This window comes from Sceloporus undulatus, chromosome 2 (genome assembly GCF_019175285.1).
Source record: "Sceloporus undulatus isolate JIND9_A2432 ecotype Alabama chromosome 2, SceUnd_v1.1, whole genome shotgun sequence".
NCBI lineage: Eukaryota > Metazoa > Chordata > Lepidosauria > Squamata > Phrynosomatidae > Sceloporus > Sceloporus undulatus.
This window is the reverse complement of record NC_056523.1, coordinates 207,245,152-207,263,986: the sequence shown is the minus strand read 5'-3', so window position 1 is coordinate 207,263,986 and position 18,835 is coordinate 207,245,152. Positions and strand designations below refer to the sequence as shown.

Sequence of the window (18,835 nt, the reverse complement as noted above, 5' to 3'; positions counted from 1 at the left end):
AGAGGCTCTTCATGGATGCCAGTGGACGTGCATGAGGAATACTTCTGTGAATACTTCATGAGGTTCTTCAGAAGCATCTGAAAGATGTAAACTCATATTCCAACCCAAGGACTTCCTTGGTACAAGCTTCCTAATATGAGCTCTTCAATCAGAATAACTTCTGTAACAGAAGGAACCAGCAAGAGCTAAAGGCAAATAAAGTAATGTTAGTATTTAACTCAGAGAAAGCACTAGGTATTGATTAGATATTTCTTAAACACCTTAAAGTGAAAACTGTCTTGCAGCTTTTCCACAATGCTGAAATAAAGCAATTTGGCACCACTTTAACTATCATGGCTCCATCCTGTGGAATCCTGAGGTTTGTAGTTGGGTAGGGTATTCAGCCTGGTCTGTCAGAGAGAGCTCCACTGTTTCACCAAACTTCAAATCACATAATTCTGTAGGATAAAGTCATGGAAGTTAATGTGGTGTCAAACTGCTTTATTTCTACAGTGTGGATACATACACCCTGTGTCTGTCTCCCTTGTCCAAAGGAACCAGACAGAGAGCCCAGGTCATACGCTTGGGAAAGTAGTTAAATTTATTTGGAACATAATTTAGTATATTAGTGGTCAAAAGGTTAATGTAGCAGTAATTGACAAATAATTGATTTCCTTTTTAAATATGCTTTTTAACTTTTCTGGGCAGTTTCTTTTAAAAAAAATTAAGGTTGCTTCTGCTGATGAGCACAGAGAGAGAGATACTATTTCTTCACTTAATTTGAGGTTCTCTCGTTCTTGCTCTCTTTCTCTTGTTTTCTTTCTTTGTTCTTTGTATACTAATGATGGTATTTTCCTTTCCTGCCAGTACACCTGTAAATTACTGTGTAACAAGGTTACTTCTGAGGTACTTTTCAAACATTTGCCTTTGCTTAATGATTTTTTATATAATTATTATTTTTGCATGAGGATTTTGAATGCATGCTGCTGCAGTTTGCTTTCCATTGCTGCTTTGCACTACACTTGCATAAATATAGGAGTGATGATTTGGTGGAGAATGGCCTTCACATTTCTTTCTAATTCTCCCTCAAAAAGACTACAGTACATGTTAGATACAGACGTATTCCTGTTTAGGCTAGATACAGTGGATCCTCAATATTTGCTGGAGTTTGGTTCCAGGACCCCTCATGGATACTAAACTCTGTGGATGCTCAAGCCCTAGTGGTGCAGTAAAATGGTGTCCCTTATATAAAATGGCAAAGTCAAGGTTTCATTTTTGGATTTTTTTTTTTTTTTTTTGTCTGAATATTTTTGAACTGTGGTTGGTTGAATTCTTGGATGCAGAATCCATGAATATGGATGGCCAACTGTATATTAAAAAGAGTGGGATTTATTTAGATTTAGATCAGAATATTCAAATTATGACCATGACTGTAGTTGTAGAATCATAGAGATGGAAGAGACCACAAGGGCCATCTAGTCCAGCCCCCTGTAATGTGGACTTAAGTGTGTTTGTTATGTTCATTAAGACCCTGGGCTTGTCTTCACTGGCCAAAATACTCCAGGCTGCTCACAGAGTATTCTCGCCCTGAATTCCCTCCATTACCTGTATTCTCTCCACAACAAGGCGGCTGCCTAACCACATGATTTCTTGTTTGTCAGCCAACATTGCTGCTGAGGTCACAATGAGGCACCCAGCCATGTTATCAGTGCTGGGCATTTTGATCTCAAAGCAACTTTCATCTGCAAGGTGGTGCTGGGCAACTCTCAGGGACCACATGGGAAAGCAGCAGCCCATCATCACTGCAGAGAGCCAAGAACCCAGAGTAAAAAGTAAGGTTTTAAAATTCGAGTTAAGGGGAGGAGAGGCCAAATCTGGTGCAGATATCATGAAGACAGATTGTGCCTGATTCAGGGATTTGGCCCGGCGTTATGTAAACAGGATGCAGCATGTCCAGGGGAAATTCAAAATAACCCATGTGCACAAGTTCTATGACTGTAGTTGTAATGTGGACATAATTGTGTTTATTTAAACATTGCTCTAGATTTCCATCTTCAGGTAGACCACCCAAAAGGTTACAAGTCCAGTACCTTCACTTTGAAAATATATTTGTCATAACAGCTCCCCCTTCCACAGCTGTCAAGGCAGCCATGGATACAGATGTGCCAGTGCTCCCTTACCATTGCAAAGACCTAGCTATTATATGTAGCTCAAAAAGAGGACTTTGTGTTCTAGAATTGTTATGTTGAATGGGATAATTTAAATTTCATAATTTGAATTATTGAGTTAGATCAAAATGGCTACACTGCCCCTTTTAATGGGAAAAAGCAGAAAAGAAATATTGAAGAAAAACAATAAATACACTTTAAGTGAGAGGAACTATTGTGTTGTTTGTAGTTGTAATTGTTTTCTATTTCTAATACATTTATATGACAATCAATGACCTATTTAATTGGAATGAAAATTAGCATCTTCATTTTACTTATTTCCATACAAGCACAATACTTTGCAAATCTTGCATTTGTCATGTTAAGGCTACCATACACATTAGATTTTGGCTGATTCTTAAACATAAAGTTCATTGTTTCCTTTGGGTGACAAGGTAGAATTGTTGCAGAGTCTTTTGGTAGTATAAAATATGTCTGAGTGTTAACACATCTGCACAGTAGACCTGAATATTGTGGTATTGTCACCAGTTGTGAGTAATATGAGCATGTTGTAAGAAATTGCAGAGGATGTATTGGCTCATTCTTCCCAGTGAAATTTCTGAATGTCCAATGGTGTTTTTGATATGTGTGAGGAGGCATTTTTCTTTAGTCACCAAATTTCTTGTCTTTCGGGGGCTGATAATTTGAAAACCATATCTAGAATTCCTACATTTTCTCTGTTCACCCTTGATAACTCCACCTTCCCCATTTCTTTTTCTGGCTAAACTGTATTTCTGAATGCTTGACTGCAATGCTAGAAATTTGTGGAGTATGGAGAAATTTAATTTGGAGGGGAAGGATTTTTATTTTGGCAGGGGCAGATCCCTAGTAGCTACCCCCCTGTGAATGTAAGTTCCACAGAATAGGGTTTCTGTGTTTATTTCTTCTAGAATGATAGGCACAGTTTTTCTACTGTTCTGTTTTATCATGTTACTTGTGTGTGTGTGTGTATACTAAAATGCTTGATGAATTTAACCATTGTGTATCTGAAATGAATTAACCTATCCTAATGTTGCAATTTAGTTATCCACCAAACCAGGTACTCATTCATTATTCACCTCAGTGAATTTAATGTACCTATTACAGTGCGTCCTCGCCTTACGCGGGGGATCCGTTCCGGATCCTGCCGCGTAAGGTGAATTCCGCCTATGCTCGAGCCCCATTGGAAACAATGGGGCTCGGGCGCGGCAGCGCAAGCGGCGCAGGGCGCAACGGGCACGCGCACCCATTCAGTTGAATGGGACACGCCGCCCCTTCTGCCATGCGCGCACCCCGCGGCTTGAGCGTGTATGCTCAAGGCCGCGTATGGCACGCCCGCGTATGGCGCGGGCGCACTGTAAAATAAATATTTCAATACATAGCTGTATTTATATATAGATTTAAATACAATTTTATGTATTTTTCAGGACAGATTAATAGAACACAATTAAAACTAATATGAAACTGAAATAATTTGATTTGTCCATCCCCTGACACATTTGTTTCTGTAAATGAATTTGCCTATCTCTGTACAACCTTAGAGAAATATGTCCTGTGTAAAAAGGCTTTTAAAATAGTTTGGCGTTATTAGGTCTACTGCTTGTGCAACAGCCACTTGGTCAGCAGCATCTATTTCAGCTATGCCCAGCTCACCGCCGCCTCCTCTTCTACCTCAGCCTTTTATGTATGAATGTGGCAGCGACAGAGGCCCAGACCTGCTCCTCTGTCTTGCCTGCAAAAGGAAGGCCAGCTGCTCATTTGCTGCTCCCAGGATGACTGGGTGCAAAGGAAGCAGTGACTGAGCAGCAGGTTGAACAGCGACCAAGAAGCTAGTCCAGCAGCTACCATGATAGCCTATTTTATTTATGGGATTTATATCCTGCCTTTCTCCCAAAATGGGATTCAAGGTGGTTTATTATGGAAATCAATAAACAGATAAGGTAAGAAGGTATCTTAGTACCTTATCTTAGTAAAAGATTTATAAACTACTATAAAATGTGATCTCTAAAAGAACTGGGAAAGCTGAACCCCAAAATACATTGGCTGCCTTATACACAATGAAAAGAAATGTACAAAATGGATTTAAATTTGGAAGGATTTGAGAATGAGAGAAAATAGTTGGATAAAATTCTCACTAGTAAAAAGAACAAAAAAGGTGAAACTTTATAGATTATTGCTAACAGGAGAGATGGAACAAGACCAAATCCAAGGCACAATGTTGAAATGAGCTCTAGACATAGGAGAAGAAATTGATCTTGAAAATTAGATATATTTGGTGGTGGTGGAGGGGGGGGATGTCTCAAGGTTGGTATTTAACATCCTTAAAAATGTCAAAGATTTATTAAACAGAACAAAGTAAATGCTGGCTCCACACGTGGTGGAACTGCCCTAAAGTGAGAAAGGTTTGGGGGGAAATGCATAGAACAATAAATAAGATATTAAAAATTACATTTCAAATGAAACCTGAGATTTATCTTCTAAATATGCCTAACAAGATAACAAAACATGCTGAAAAGAAGCATTAGAAAATACCTTTATGCATGTTAACTATAGCCAGAATACCATTGGCTCAAAATTGGAAAATAACACATTCCAATAATAGAAGAATGACTGTTTAAATTAGTGGACATGATCAAATTAGACATGTTGGTAAAATCACAAAATAATAGACAAAGTAGAAAAGAATTTGTCTCCAGTTGTAGAATTTTGCAAAAACAGCTAGAAGAAATAATCGTATAAAGGATGTGATGTAAACAAAGGATAGCATGTGAGATTCATATCACTATGTTATATAAGTAGTATACTGAAGAAACACAAAAATAAAAAAGTGTATATTGAATCAGGAGTCAAAAATAGACAGAAAACAGAGACCTATGAAATCAGATGAATGATGGGAAGTTTGTATAGATGTATGTTTGGTTATATGTATGTTTGTAATATTTTATGTGATTTTAAATTAATAAAAATAATGGGAGGGAGACAACAAAGCTGGCACACAGCAGAGCCAGAACTTACTTATGTTGCAATATCTATGTTCATTTTATATCTTGGGAGGCAACGGATTGCCACTTCCTCCCCACACGTTCCCCATTTTGCTTCTAGGTAAAGAAAGTGCCCATAATATAAGAGAGCAAGGGACAACTGACAGGATGAAAATGAAATTGCCAAAAAGAAAGATGAGGCTGGTTAGATGATCCAAACAGGTGTTTGTATGGTAATATTAGTGGCTTGTTCAGCTCTTTAAATTGTTTCAAAAGGAAAACTTATCATATATGACTAAAGGCCCGTACAGACAGGCCAAAATAAAGCTACTTGGATGTATGCAGTTTAAATGACACACGTGTCCTAAAAGGCCAGAAGCTGCACCAAAGCTGCACTCCAGTCCTTAGCCTCCATTTTCTCTGGATTCAGCTTGAGTTTGATTTCCCTCATCCAGCCCATTACCGACTCAAAACAGGCATTTAGAGGAGAGAGGCCTTGGTCACTGCAGCAGTCGAAGACATAGAGAAGTAAATTTGGGTGTCATCAGCATACTGATAACACCGCACCCCATGTCTCCGGATGATCTCTCCCAGCGACTTCGTGTAAACAGCATGGGAGACAGAATGGCACCCTGAGGGATGCCAGATGTCAGCTCTCTTTAACGAGAAAAGCTGTTTCCCAGCATCACCATCTGGAATCTGCCCGAGAGGTAAGAATGGAGCCACTGGAACGCAGTGCCCTCAATACCTAACTCCCTCAGATGTTCAAAATGATACCATGGTCTATAGGATCGAAGGCCGCTGAGATGTCCAAGAGCACCAGCAGGGTCGCATTTCCCCTGTCAATGCCCAGACAGAGGTCATCAACCAAGGCGACCATGGCAGTCTCAACTCCATATCCCACCCTGAAACCGGTTTGAAATGTATTTCTGACCAAACCTTTCAGGAACAGTAATTCCTCCTTAAAGTAATAAAGTGTTTTTGATTGTTGTTGTTATCTGCCCTCAAGTCAACTTTGACTCATGGCGACCCTGTGGATGAGACATCTCCACGACCCCCTGTCCACAACTACTCCGCTCAGGTCCTGCAGGCTCAGTCAGGCTTGTGACCTCCCTGATTGAGTCTAACTATCTGTCATGTGGTATTTCTCTTTTTTTAGTGCCCCCTACCTTTCATAAAAGAGACATCATTGTCTCTTTTAATGATTCATGCCTTCTCATGGTGTGGTTAAAGAACAACAGCCTCAGTTTAGTCATCCTGGCTTCCAGGGAGAATTCAGGCTTGATCTGTTCTGGAACCCATTTGTTTGTCTTCTTGGCCATTCACAGTATCCTCAGCACTCTTCTCCAGCATCACATCTCAAATGAGTTTATTTTCTTTCTATCTCCTTTCTTCACTCTCCAGCTCTCTCATCTGTACATGGTGATTGAGAATATAGCTTGGACAATCCTCACTTTGGTGTTGTGAGTTGTACCTTTACAATTTGGGATCTTGTCCAGTACTCTCATAGCTGCCCTTCCCAGCCTTAGTCTTCTGATTTCTTGACTGCAGTCTCCATTCTGATCAATATTTGATCCAAGGTATTAGAACTTTTCAACTATTTCAATTTTCTCATTATCTGGGACGAATTCTTGTAGATCTACTGTGGCCATTATTTTTGTTTTCTTAACATTCAGCATTAAGCCTACCTTGGCACTTTCCTCCTTAACCTTCTTCAGTAATTGCTCCAGGTCTTTGTTGGTTTCTGACAGTAATCTGTCATCTGCATATCTTAAGTAGTTAATGTTCCTTCCTCTGATTTTCACTCCTCCTGCCACAAAGTCTAAGTTTGCTATGCATACAATGTTGTCTGCATACAGGTTGAATAAAAAGTGATAGTGTGCCTGGCCCCTTTCCCGATTGGGAACCATTCTGTCTTTCCATATTCATTTCTGACAGCAGCCTCTTGTCCTGAGTACAGGTTACGCATCAGGACAATCAAATGTAGTTGCATTCCCATTTCTTTGAGTGCATTCCATAGCATTTTGTGATCCATGCAGTCAAAGGCTTTGCTGTAGTCAACAAAGCACATGCTCATGTTTTGATCTGTAGGCCTAAATCAAAGGTAAGGCTAGCACTATAGCACAGCATGATTCTTCCCTTCTCCCCACTGCAGGCCTTGAAGTTGCCCAAACCCATTTCCAGAGGGTTCCCAGTCCTCTAGAGCAGCTTTACTGCGGGACTTACAGGCCATTTGCAGGCATTTATGTGGGAGGCATTTAGAAACGGCACTATGGAAAGGGTAAATTGGATGTGCAGTTTTTAACTGATGATTTTCCAAATCAAACTACCCTATCATAGTTCCCTTGCCCTGAGCACCACCTTGAAGCCTGGCAGTGGAGTGATAAGAAACTCTGGTATAGAGATAGTCTTTTCTTGGGAAGCACATACTGGGGGGCTGCCTCTCCTGTCCTTCACCTGCCACCATTTGTCCTTTCTGCTGCTTCGACAGGAGGTGATCTTGGACACCTTGCATGAACAACAGAAGTGTCCAGCAGGGTTTACACCAACATAATAAAGGTAAAGGTTTCTCTGTTGACATGATTGTTAAGTCGTGTCTGACTGTAGGGGGGTTGTGCTCATCTCTGTTACTAAGCTGAAGAGCCAGCATTGTCAAAGACTACTCCATGGTCATGTGGCCAGCATGACTGCACAGAACGCTGTTACCTTCCCAATGAAGTGGTACCTATTTATCTACTTGCAGTTTTACATGCTGTCAAATTGCTAGGTTGTCAGAACTGGGACTAGTGGTGGGAGTTCACTCTGTCACATTCCACTTTGTTCTTGAACTGACAACCTGCCGACCTTGCAATTGCTAGTCAGTGCCTTAACCATTGAACATAATACCCCGGTAGAACTGAGACTGTAATATACAGTTGTCCCTTAATATCTGGGGGGGGGCTCTTCTGGACACACATGTGGATGCAAAAAAACCGCAGGAACTAAAGTCCCATGGTTTTCAATGGCCATGGCCTCATGCACACGCACCCATTAGGGGTAATGGGGCTTGCCATCTAGGATTTAAACATTCGCAGATAGCAAGCCACATTACCTCTAATGGCTGCACATGCATGAGGCCATGGCCATTAAAAAGTACAGGACTTGAGTTCTCACAGTTTTTTGCATTCAGATACTTAAATCCGCAGGTGGCAAGCCCATGATTGGGATGGGTGGGCTGTATATTGTGTGTGGTCAAAAGTCTGACTCATAGCCTGCATGCAGCCCCCCAGGGCCTCAACCTTGCTCCACAGCCCCTCCACTCCAAAAAAAATTGCTTGAGAATGGCCACTTGCCTTCTACTTTTGGTTTATTTGTGTGTGGGTTTTTTTATTTAGAGGAACCAACATGCCTAACATAAATTAGGGAGGTAAACTAGGGAGAAAGGGCTACTCATGTCCTTTAATGTGTCTGATAGGTTGTTTGGGGTTTGGAGACAAGGGATATGAGCTTGTGTTATGCTGCAAAATCCTGAGGGCTGGATGCAGCCATTCGACCTCTGGCAGTTGCCTGGCCCTGTATAAGTGCAGAAAATGTTGCAGTACATTCCAGTAATGTAGAATACCAGTTGCAATTCAGTTTGCATCTTACAGCAGAAGGGCAGGGCTACCCACTAAGAGTGTGGGTCATCTCTGTAATGGCTTTATGTTTGCTTGCATGTTCCCAATGTTCTGTAATCCAACAAAACTACAACTACCTAAAACACTGAATGTGATCCTTACTCATCAAGGCTTTGCAAAGTCACATAAACATTAGGGTGAACTGGTTCCTAAGAGAAAAAAACCTGTTCTGTGGTTTTTAATTTTGGGCTTTGGGTAAAAGGCACAGCAGCAAGCTGGGTTTCCCTTGGTCCTGACACTGCTTGTGTTTCATACTGAGGTTGTGTTTCATCCAGATCACGTCTGTGTTCTTCCTTGCATGTGTTGGCTTTTTTTCATTGACATGCTTAAATTGATGCATCAGAGCTGAAAATGTAAACACAATCTCTGTTTCAGTATCATATTTGGTTTTAGGCTGTAGCTGTGCTGACATGGTTTGTCCCAATAAGTAAGAATTGCAGAATAAGGTGAAAATAGATATGCTTTTTAGTCATCCAACTTCTGACGGTGTAAAAGCTTTTGAGTTGCACGGAATTCTTCAAAGACTATCTTTTCCATTTGCCTGTACTGGAAAAGGACAACCAAATTAATCATATTCTTTCTCCTTTTTCCCCCCTCAGGTCCTTGAGGCAACTAGAGTCAGCCGCAGGAAGAGTGCCCTGGCACTGCGGTGGGAAGCTGGCATTTATGCCAACCGGGAAGAAAATGAATAGATCTCTTGGCAAAATGAGAGAGTTTCATTTTTTCTGCAGAGACTAAGAAACCAAATAAGAAAACAACATTTTAATTTTTTTAAAAAGCTGCATCATTTTAATCTGATATTTATTATAACTCTACCAGTCTCTGCAATTTCATGTTCAGACAGGAACAATCCATATATATTGTATATATCTATATGTATACACGCACAAACATACAGAACATCTATGCTAAAAAAAACCATCTGCTTAACCCCCTCAAAATAAACATGAAGAAGAGTATCTGCTTAAAGCTGATGTCATCACTAGAGATAAAAAACCTGCAACAGTCGTAATCCAAAAGGACAGCATATTTCAAACCGAGAAGAATGGACACCTGCCTTCTTCTTTGTATTTGGAATAAAAATAGTTTGGCCTGTGGAACATTACATCACAAGATGGCACCTCATGTGGAACTAAACAGCTGTTCAAACATTATTTGAATCTGAACGACAGCTCTTCATTGCATCTGCAGTGTTTTAAGACGAGGGCTATTATTGTGTTATATCCTAGATAGCCATAACATATCAAGATAGATATGTATATATTTGCTGTTCTTAAGAATTAGGGGGAACTTTTTGAAGTCAATTTGACTGATTGAAAAAGCAAACAAAAGAAAAAGAGGCTGTTAATTTGCAAATGTGAATGTATAATCCATATATTTAGCCATAAAATATATTTTTTCCTGTTATTTTGAAAGGTGGTAGTAAGACAGACAGTTGGCAGACTGTTCACCTTTTTTTCTTAACTTATCATAGGCAAAAAAAAAGATTGCCATCTCTTATTTTCATAATCAGTATGCTTATTACAAGTTTCTTTTCAGTACTGCTGCACAAATCAGTAGGTAGGTTAGAAGAGGTAGAAGGAAATGCCAAATTGGGATATCTTACTTTTAGTGGTCTGTATACTTGTGGTTTATCAGTTGACCTCTTCTTTCTCAGTGTGTATTTCCATTATCATCTGTGTTTAATGGACGACAGTTTTTATGATGGTGCAGCAGGGAATACATAATAAAGTATGTAAAGAACAATCAAGCTGAGTTAGATAGGTTACGGGCAGAATCCAAGAATTTTGAGTGTTCTCTACCGAGGCAATAATTGACCCTCAATCAGACTGATAGAAAGAGGGATATGAAAGACAAATAGTTATATCTTTAACTATATTTATGCTACATATAAAGGTCTTTGTGTTAATAGAGCTGGGTGGGGGTTGTTTTGTGTTACTGGGAAATGAAAAGTTGAGGAAGGTAATAGAGTGCGAATGAAAGATTAAAGAAGGGCCAAAGGATTATTTTTGCTGTTCCAACAGTGTTTTCAGAGCTAAAAGATTATATAGGAGATGTAGTTAAAGTGTAGGCTGAGAATCAGTGACAAAGGAATATGCTGTGTGTGTGTGTGTGTGTGTGTGTGTGTGTGTGTGTGTGTTTGAATGAAGTTGGAATATTAGGATGATGAAGAGATGTGGCTGTACAGATTATTTTCTCCAAAGCTGTTTGCCAGCTCTAGGGGTATAAACATTTCTTTTTGTATTAAAAGGGATATAAAAAGGCACTAAACTGATGCAGTATTTGTAATAACGAAGCTGACCTGACATTGTATTCGCATGAATTAACATTTCAGAAAGTATTGAACATTTTTGTAATCTGGCATTTAGAAAAGAAATGTGATATTTATTCTTGTGCTTTCTAGTCTGGCATAGTATTAGAGGCTGCCAATTTATCCTTCCTCTGTTCAGGGAACGTGGTAGTATATGTAGTGATGGAAACTCATAATTTCTAGACTAGAATCACATTTGGGACAATTGAGGGAAGTGGTCCATGCATCTTTAAAGCAAATAGGACTTGTGGCTATTTTTTTACAGGGAGTTAAAAAAATAGTGACCCATTATCTCATTTTCTTTTATCTCATATTATTCTGTGTTTCATATTATGAGTGGGATGTTGTGTTCTGATATTTTAATTAGACAAGGAACTTGCAACTTTAAATAAGCTGAATCCTCCCAGCAATTGTCTGTGTATATATTCAGCAGTACAATGAACACAACAGCCTTGCAGAGGACTCTTTTCCATATTCTGTGTGGAAAAATAAAGTAGAAATGTTTGGATACAAATAGCTTACTGCTTAGATGACATTGCCTGTGGTGAGTTTTGATGAAGCCACAGTTTAACATGTTATACAGAGCTTCTGTTGCTAGCAGTAGAGAACTGAACATAATAATTCCTTGTGTATGCTGGCAATAGGAGAGTCCTGCTAATATGCATTGGCTTCACTGCTGGATCACAAGCCAGGTCAGAGCCAGACATGGTGAATCCTATAATCCTACTATCCAGTTAGGGAAAAAAATATTTTACATTAAAGATACTTAAAATGTAAAATAAAATGTAAAAAAAAAAAGATTAAACTCTCTTCTCATTATATTTTAGTAAAAAAAATTGGGTGCAGTCCAGCCAGAGTTAAACACTGCTTTATCCGTTTCTACAAGAAGATGTTTTACGTGTCCCTTGTTGAAATCACTTGAGTTTTGAAACTGCTTAAGTTTGGCTGGGTTGTGTGCAAGGAATTTTTCATAGTCTACTAAATACTCAATGGGAAAGAGGAAAAATCAGTATGTAGAAAGAGGGAGATGACACACAGTAGCCAGGAAAATGGAAGAGGTGAGGAGCTATTGACATTGAAGAACCTCTGTCCCTGGCCAGCAAAGGCCCATTTGTGTTTCCAGTGGGTTTGTTCAGCTATTAGTAAAAACTGCCTGTACAATCAAGTTAAGGTATTTAAACTCCAGAGGATTGGGTTCTTTGAAACGAAATAGGAAAAAAAACTCAGAATTGTGAAGAAGCAGTGAGATTCTGTACTGAAAATACTGTTAAAATTAAGCTAGCATTGCTCTGAAATAAAAAGATGAAGCAGCATTGCTCTGAAATAAAAAGATGAAGCGTGGGTGTGGTGAGGAAGCAACCGATACTCTGTACAACTCTTACTGCAAAACGATGGTTTTATAACAAGGAGAAATAAAACCAAAGATGACACATTGGCTTGGAAATGGACATTTTCTTCCCTTTTCCTTGGTTGTAGTCAACTCAACATGAAGAAAAAGGAGTTGTTAAGGAAATTCCCCCTTTTCTAAAAGCAAAAATAAAAAAAGTGATTTCCAAAATATGTTGCATTTGTCTGAGCATCCTATTCTGCCTCTTTGATTTTTTCCCTCAAGCACATTTTTCCCCAGTGGCAAAAATTAGATGCACCTTGGGATTTATTCACTGTGCTGTTTCTCCAACTACAATTTCAATGGTGTTATTTTGTTATTGTGAATTATGAGTTTCTCTTTCGGGAATTACGGGTCTTGAGTACCATTTACAGCAATAATACAGCACAGAGCATTCATAGCATAGCAGCTAGCATTTCCTGTTGAAATAAGATACAGGGCTCCTGTCCCTTTAACTGTTATATAGAAGAGGAACTTGCAGCAGGTGCCCCACGTATGATAAGCAACACCTGTTGAAATTTCTTCTTCTACACAGTCATTAAAAGGACAGGTACCATTTCCTTTTTCTCACCTGGCAACCCTAATACACCGCTGACTAGGCTGTCCATTTTTTTGCCTTTCCTACAACTGCTTAAACTAATAAACAGGAGTTTATTGCACAAGGCCAGTAAAGTGTCAGGATAATAGCATATTTGATTCATATCTCCCTGCAGATGATGTTCTGTTGTACTGTGGAGACCATATTAAAAGTCTTTTTATAAGAAAAATCCAGTAATGACCTCCTTTACCTCTTCCGACACATGATTTGCAGCACAGATGTTCAGTAGCGCTTTTCTGCTGATTTTGGATGGTCAGTGAGCATGCTTTGGGTGAGGAAATGGTCATGATCAGGGGTAACCTAGACCCTTTTCCAGAGTCTATTTTTTTGCTCTTCTGCCATTGCAATACTGCAAGAGCTCTCTGTCTCTCTCACACTCACACATTTCCCTTCTCTATCAGTACCAGAGCTACACATTTTCCATAAAGTTTTCACTTACTTGATTGTAAGCAAAGACTGAGCAAGCCTCCTCCACCTCCTTCCCAAAACTTCTCCACTTTTGCCCTCTGCTCACATGCAGTGGCGCAAGCCTCTCTCACCCACATGACTTTCCAGGAAATGGAGGGAAGGGGGAGCACAAGCAGCAAAGGCAATATTGTCTGCTATAAGGTTTTGGCACTGACAGGCACTCTAATCCTGGATTATGTCCTAAAATGCAGGAGGTAAGACTGCAGTCTCAATTACATACCATTTTGGGAGGCAATGCAATTGTAGCAATAAGATCCACAGACAACAGCATAGATAGATAGATAGGACAGGTGGCAACAGAAAGGCTTTATTGCAGTTGGCTTTCCCTGTGCAAAGATAAAAACAATATTTTTTTAACCAAATCCTGGTATAATTGAATTTTGGATTGACAAAAAGTTAAGCATTACAATTACCACAATAGCGTGTATATTTCTATACTTCTTATCAGTGAACTCAGCACTCTAAGGGGATTATCACATCCGAGGCTTATCGTGTTTAAATTGCTGGTAAAACCTCCCAGAAGTGTGGGTGTGTGATAGTCATTCCCGCTTCTGAAGCATCACTCCTCTCCTGTCGACAAAGCATTCGCAGAGCAGCCATTTCTTCAATAACGGGAACGTCTGTTATGAAGAAATGGCTGCTCCACAGATGCTTTGCTGACAGGAGAAGCGAGGGATTTTGTGTAAAAGGCTACTGGCCTGTCTTTATTTCTGGGTTTTTCTTGTGTTAGAAGACCAAATTACCTCATAAAAGCTTAGGCTGTTCAGTGCAATAGGTTTTCCTCCCTGTCTGAAGGGATAATATCGCCACCAGCATCCCACAGTTGTCTGTTACTGAGCTTGACCAAAAGAAATGTGTTCCTTCCAAGATACTGAGAATTGATATAAAATAGTACAGGAAAGCTACTCTAGCCTGACATTTCTGAAACTGTGCTTGTCCAGATTTTTGGACTTCAGGTCTCAGAAGCCCCAGACAGTTCAGGCAAATTCTGAGAGCTGAAGTCCAAAACGTCTAGAGGACCATAGTTTGAGAACTACTGTGCTAAACTATTTCAGGACTGGCTTAGAAGTCTAGCACTAATCTCTTCACCTGTCCTTTGCATTAGGAAGAAACTATCAACACTCATGTTCATTTGAGAGCCTCATTCTACTTGCAGAATATTTTGTGCACTCATTTCAAAGTACAGTATATACTGTTCTAAAGCTACAGGCCAGGGATGAGAATTGAGTGACTCCCCAGGTGGTCTTGGACTGCAAATCCCATGAATCTTCACCATTGGCTATTCAGGGTACGACTAAGGGTCACAGTCTTTATGGAGGGGCATGCCTTTCATCCATGGCTCTAGTTGGAAAATTACTAAAGTGCAGTTTACTCCTAAGGAGGCAGCATGATGTAGTGGTTTGAGCGTTGGACTATGACTCTGGAGATCTGGCTTTGATTCCCCATTCAGCCATGGAAACCAACTAAGTGAACTTAGGTGACTCACACACACTCAGCCTCAGAAAACCCAGTTCACCCTAGAATCATCATAAACCAGAAACGACTTGTAGGCATGCAACAGTTTACTCCTAGCAGTTGCACAGTGTAGGTATACCTCAGTTAACAAAGCAGATGTGATGTTTTCCTGGGACTGAACTAACCGAAAATTTGGTACCAGAGGCATAAATAACATGGAAGGAATAAGAATAGGTTTCTATCCCAGAAAAGAGAAGGCAGGTTAACATGTTTCAGCAAACTTTCTGTTCAAAATTAACAGTATGCATGTGTGAAGTGAAACAACTGGGTCAGGTATGCCTTAAAAATTTTTGAACCTTCTAGGGACCACTTGAAAGCAGCTTCCAAAATGCTTTCAGAGTTTTCTTTCTTTCATGAGCCATCCTTTTTCTTGTGATGTCCATTTTGTTAGCCAGACTTATACATCCACGCTTCCTTAACATGCTAGTGATAGCGGGTGAGACAGGCTTATTGGCTTTCCCCTCTTATCTGTTTTGCTGTTCACACTTGTACTGTAAGTGATCCTGGAGACAGCTATGCTTACCTTTCCCTCTTGCTTGCAGGAAAATATGATGGCTGTAGGATCAAATAGAGTGGAATCCCATTCCTTCCCAGCTCAAGCTTTATTGCATTGTTTGCTGTAGACACACTGCTTAAACCCGACAACTAAAGTCTTTGTTACTCCATACCTCCTTCACTCTCCTACCACTACTGATCCTGATGCTGCTAAAGAAAAAATTTCCAGCAAGACAGAGGAGGAGGAGGAGGAAAAAGTGGTGCTGGGCAGGTGTAAAAAGATTTTGTAAAAAGGAGCTGCCTTGCCAGGTTTGTTAAATGTATGCATATACAGTTGGGCCTCCTTATCCACAGATTTTTTTATCCACAGAGTCAAGTATCCACAGTTTGAAAATACTAAAAAAAAAATCATAAAATAAAAATAAAATTCCAAAAAACAAACCTAGTACAGTGGGCCCTTGGTATCCGCTGGGATTTGGTTCCAAGACCTGCCATGGATACAAAAATCTGTGGATGCTCAGGTCTCATTAAATACAGTAACATAGTAAAATGGCAAAACATCAGTAATAAATTCTCCCAGAACACGGTCATATAACCCGAAAAACCCACAAAAACTAAAACTGGTACTTTGTATTCCAGGAGAAGTCATAATTCACTAGAAAAGCTAATAAAGTAGAAGACGTCACGATTGCAGAGAGATCCACTCCATTAAGGAACCCACATCCCTGAGTCTGCTAGACCTGAGCAGGTCTGTTGATGACAGGGTGACTTAGAGGTCTCATTCATAGGGCTGGCATAAGTCAAAGTCAACTTGACAGCAGTTAACAACAACAAAGTCAAAAGCTTTAATAGGACACTTCTGAATACTCATGGGAGCTTATTGTATCAGACATGGGAGCTTATCGCATAGCTTTTAAAATTGACTTACTGCTCCCGAATCGAATTCTAATTTGGGCTGTATCTGGATCCTATCACATGGAAGCTCCTGGCTTTGCAAATTGGCCAGCTAAACTTGGATTCTATCTGGGTGTCACACCGGCTGCACCCACTTGGTGGCAAAAATCCATGCGATAGGATCCAGATGCAGCCCAAATTAGAATTCCATTCGGGAGCGGTAAGTCAATTTTAAAAGCTGTGCTATAAGTCCCATGGAAATATCCCTGTAGGGATAGCACCTATGTTGATATTTCTACTGGCCCCTTGTACTGATGGTGGAGGAGACTGGAAAATAACTCCCAAATGAAATTCTATTGTTGAGGATTGCACTGTTTAGAGGTCAGTGATTTCTAATGGATCTGTGCTGCCATCTTGTGGGGTATTTGAGTAATTTATTACTTAGTGGCTGCTGCTTGTTTCCAGGGCCTGGGAAAATTGGTTTTGTTTTGATTTACGGCAACCATGGCCACTGACCATGGTGGCTAGGGGATTCTGACAATTGTAGAAAAAAATAACTTTTTTCTGATGTTGGTCTGCTAAGAACTGCAAAATCCTAAACTGGCAAGAAGTGGGTGGAGTTAGTGGGCGCTTTGCAAAGTATTTTTGTCTGTGTTATTTATTGTGAAGTCAACTTCAGCTTATGACATCCCTGTAAATGAGAGCATGTCTAGAGCTTGACTTCCTCAGGTCTTGCAAACTCAGGACCACCAATTCCTTGACCAACCTTGTAATATGGTTGTCCTCTTTTCCTACTTCCTTCCACTTTATCAAGCATATTTTCCAGTATGTAATGTTGTCAAATAATACGTGCAAAGTATAGCAGCCTTGAGTGTAAATAGACACCCTGAGAACTTGCCATTCAACAACAGAACAATACACAGATTAACATGTAAATCGCTTCATCTCAACCAACAGTATATATACCTGACACACCTCCATGCCAGCATTCCCTGAAGATGCCAGCCACAGCTGCTGGCAAAACATCAGGAATAAATTATTCTAGAACATGGCGTCATAGCCCAAAAAAACCCCCACTAAAAACTATAACAGCTTCAGTTTATTCCTCTTGCCTTCTAGGGAAAATTCAGATTTGATTTTGCTCTAGGGTCCACCAGTTTGTCTTTTAGCAGTCCAAACAGCATTTCCTCCGGCACCATATTTCAAACATGTTTAATTGCTTTCTTTACTGTCCAACCTTTGACGCCCTTAATAGAAAACAGCGAAATCTTCTAATGGGCTAGACATACACACATTCATATCCCATGAACTTTTCCTACCACTTTCCACTTTTTCTCCCTCTCTGTCTCTTTCATTCCTTTCTTTGCAATCATAGCTTCTAAATATCCAACTAAAATTAAACAATAAAAGAGAAAACATGTGCCACAATAACAAAAACATTCCCTTTCCAATATATTAACATTTCTAAAATTTTCTTACCAAATTAATGCCAACCATTTTCAGAAACAAAATAGTTAAAAGCTGCTATGAACCAAGCATACTCAACTGCCGAGGAACCTGGTCTCTGCATAACTCTGTGGTGTAGTCTTGTATCCTTCCGTCCTGTGAGCAATAATAATATAACCCTTCGGCTCATACTTGAATGCACAGATATTTGCTGCCCAGCTGACAACTCCACAACCCACAAAGGGAGTTTTCTCCACTGCAGAAATAATGCAGTTTTATACTGCCTTAACTGTCATGGCTCCTTATGGAATCATGGGATTTGTAGTTTGTGGTACCAGAGCTCTCCGACATTGAAGTATAAAATATATAGGCCTTAATAGCAAAATCTCAGCATTTATCCAGAAGACCAGTGTGATACAGTGGTTTGAATGCTGGACCAGAACTTTGGGAGACCAAGGATCATCATAACTCAGAAATGACTTGAAGGCAAATAACTACAACAGCATTGAACCACTATGTCAAGTTTCAGCGGTTAACCTATCTAGAGTGTGTAAAATATTGAAGAGCCTATGGTAGTTTCATAATTCCAGATACTTATAGTTCTGTGTTAGTACTGAGCCTTAATTCCTAAAGCCTATTTGACTAACTTGTGCCAAACTTAGAAAAGTTACTTTTGGTGGTGCCAGAATCTCCCAGCCAACACAACTACTGTCCATGTTGGCTAGGCAATTCTGGAAGCAACTTTTCCATTACACATTTTGTTGTTGTGTGCCTTTAATTTGACCCCTAAGATCGGGTTTCTTGGCAAGATTTGTTCAGAGGGAGTTTGCCATTGCCCTACTCTGAATCTGAAAGAGTGTCACTTGTCCAAGATCTCCCAGCAAGTTTCTATTGCTGAGTGGAAATTTGAACCCTGGTC

At 39.9% G+C, this 18,835-nt stretch overlaps 1 protein-coding gene across 4 annotated transcripts in view; it reads left to right on the top strand.

Annotated features, from left to right (window-relative positions):
• Positions 1 to 12,673, top strand: part of PALM2AKAP2 (PALM2 and AKAP2 fusion) — a 325,590-nt gene extending 312,917 nt beyond the window's left edge. For 2 of the 4 annotated variants that reach the window (XM_042450171.1, XM_042450168.1), the window contains 2 exons: positions 847 to 885; positions 9,402 to 12,673. In XM_042450171.1, coding sequence (XP_042306105.1) covers positions 847 to 885; positions 9,402 to 9,494 — 132 coding nt within the window. In that variant the 3' untranslated portion in view covers positions 9,495 to 12,673. The remainder of the gene's footprint in view (positions 1 to 846; positions 886 to 9,401) is intronic. The other 2 variants (XM_042450170.1, XM_042450169.1) reach the window with 1 other exon arrangement.
• Positions 12,674 to 18,835: the final 6,162 nt, after the last annotated feature.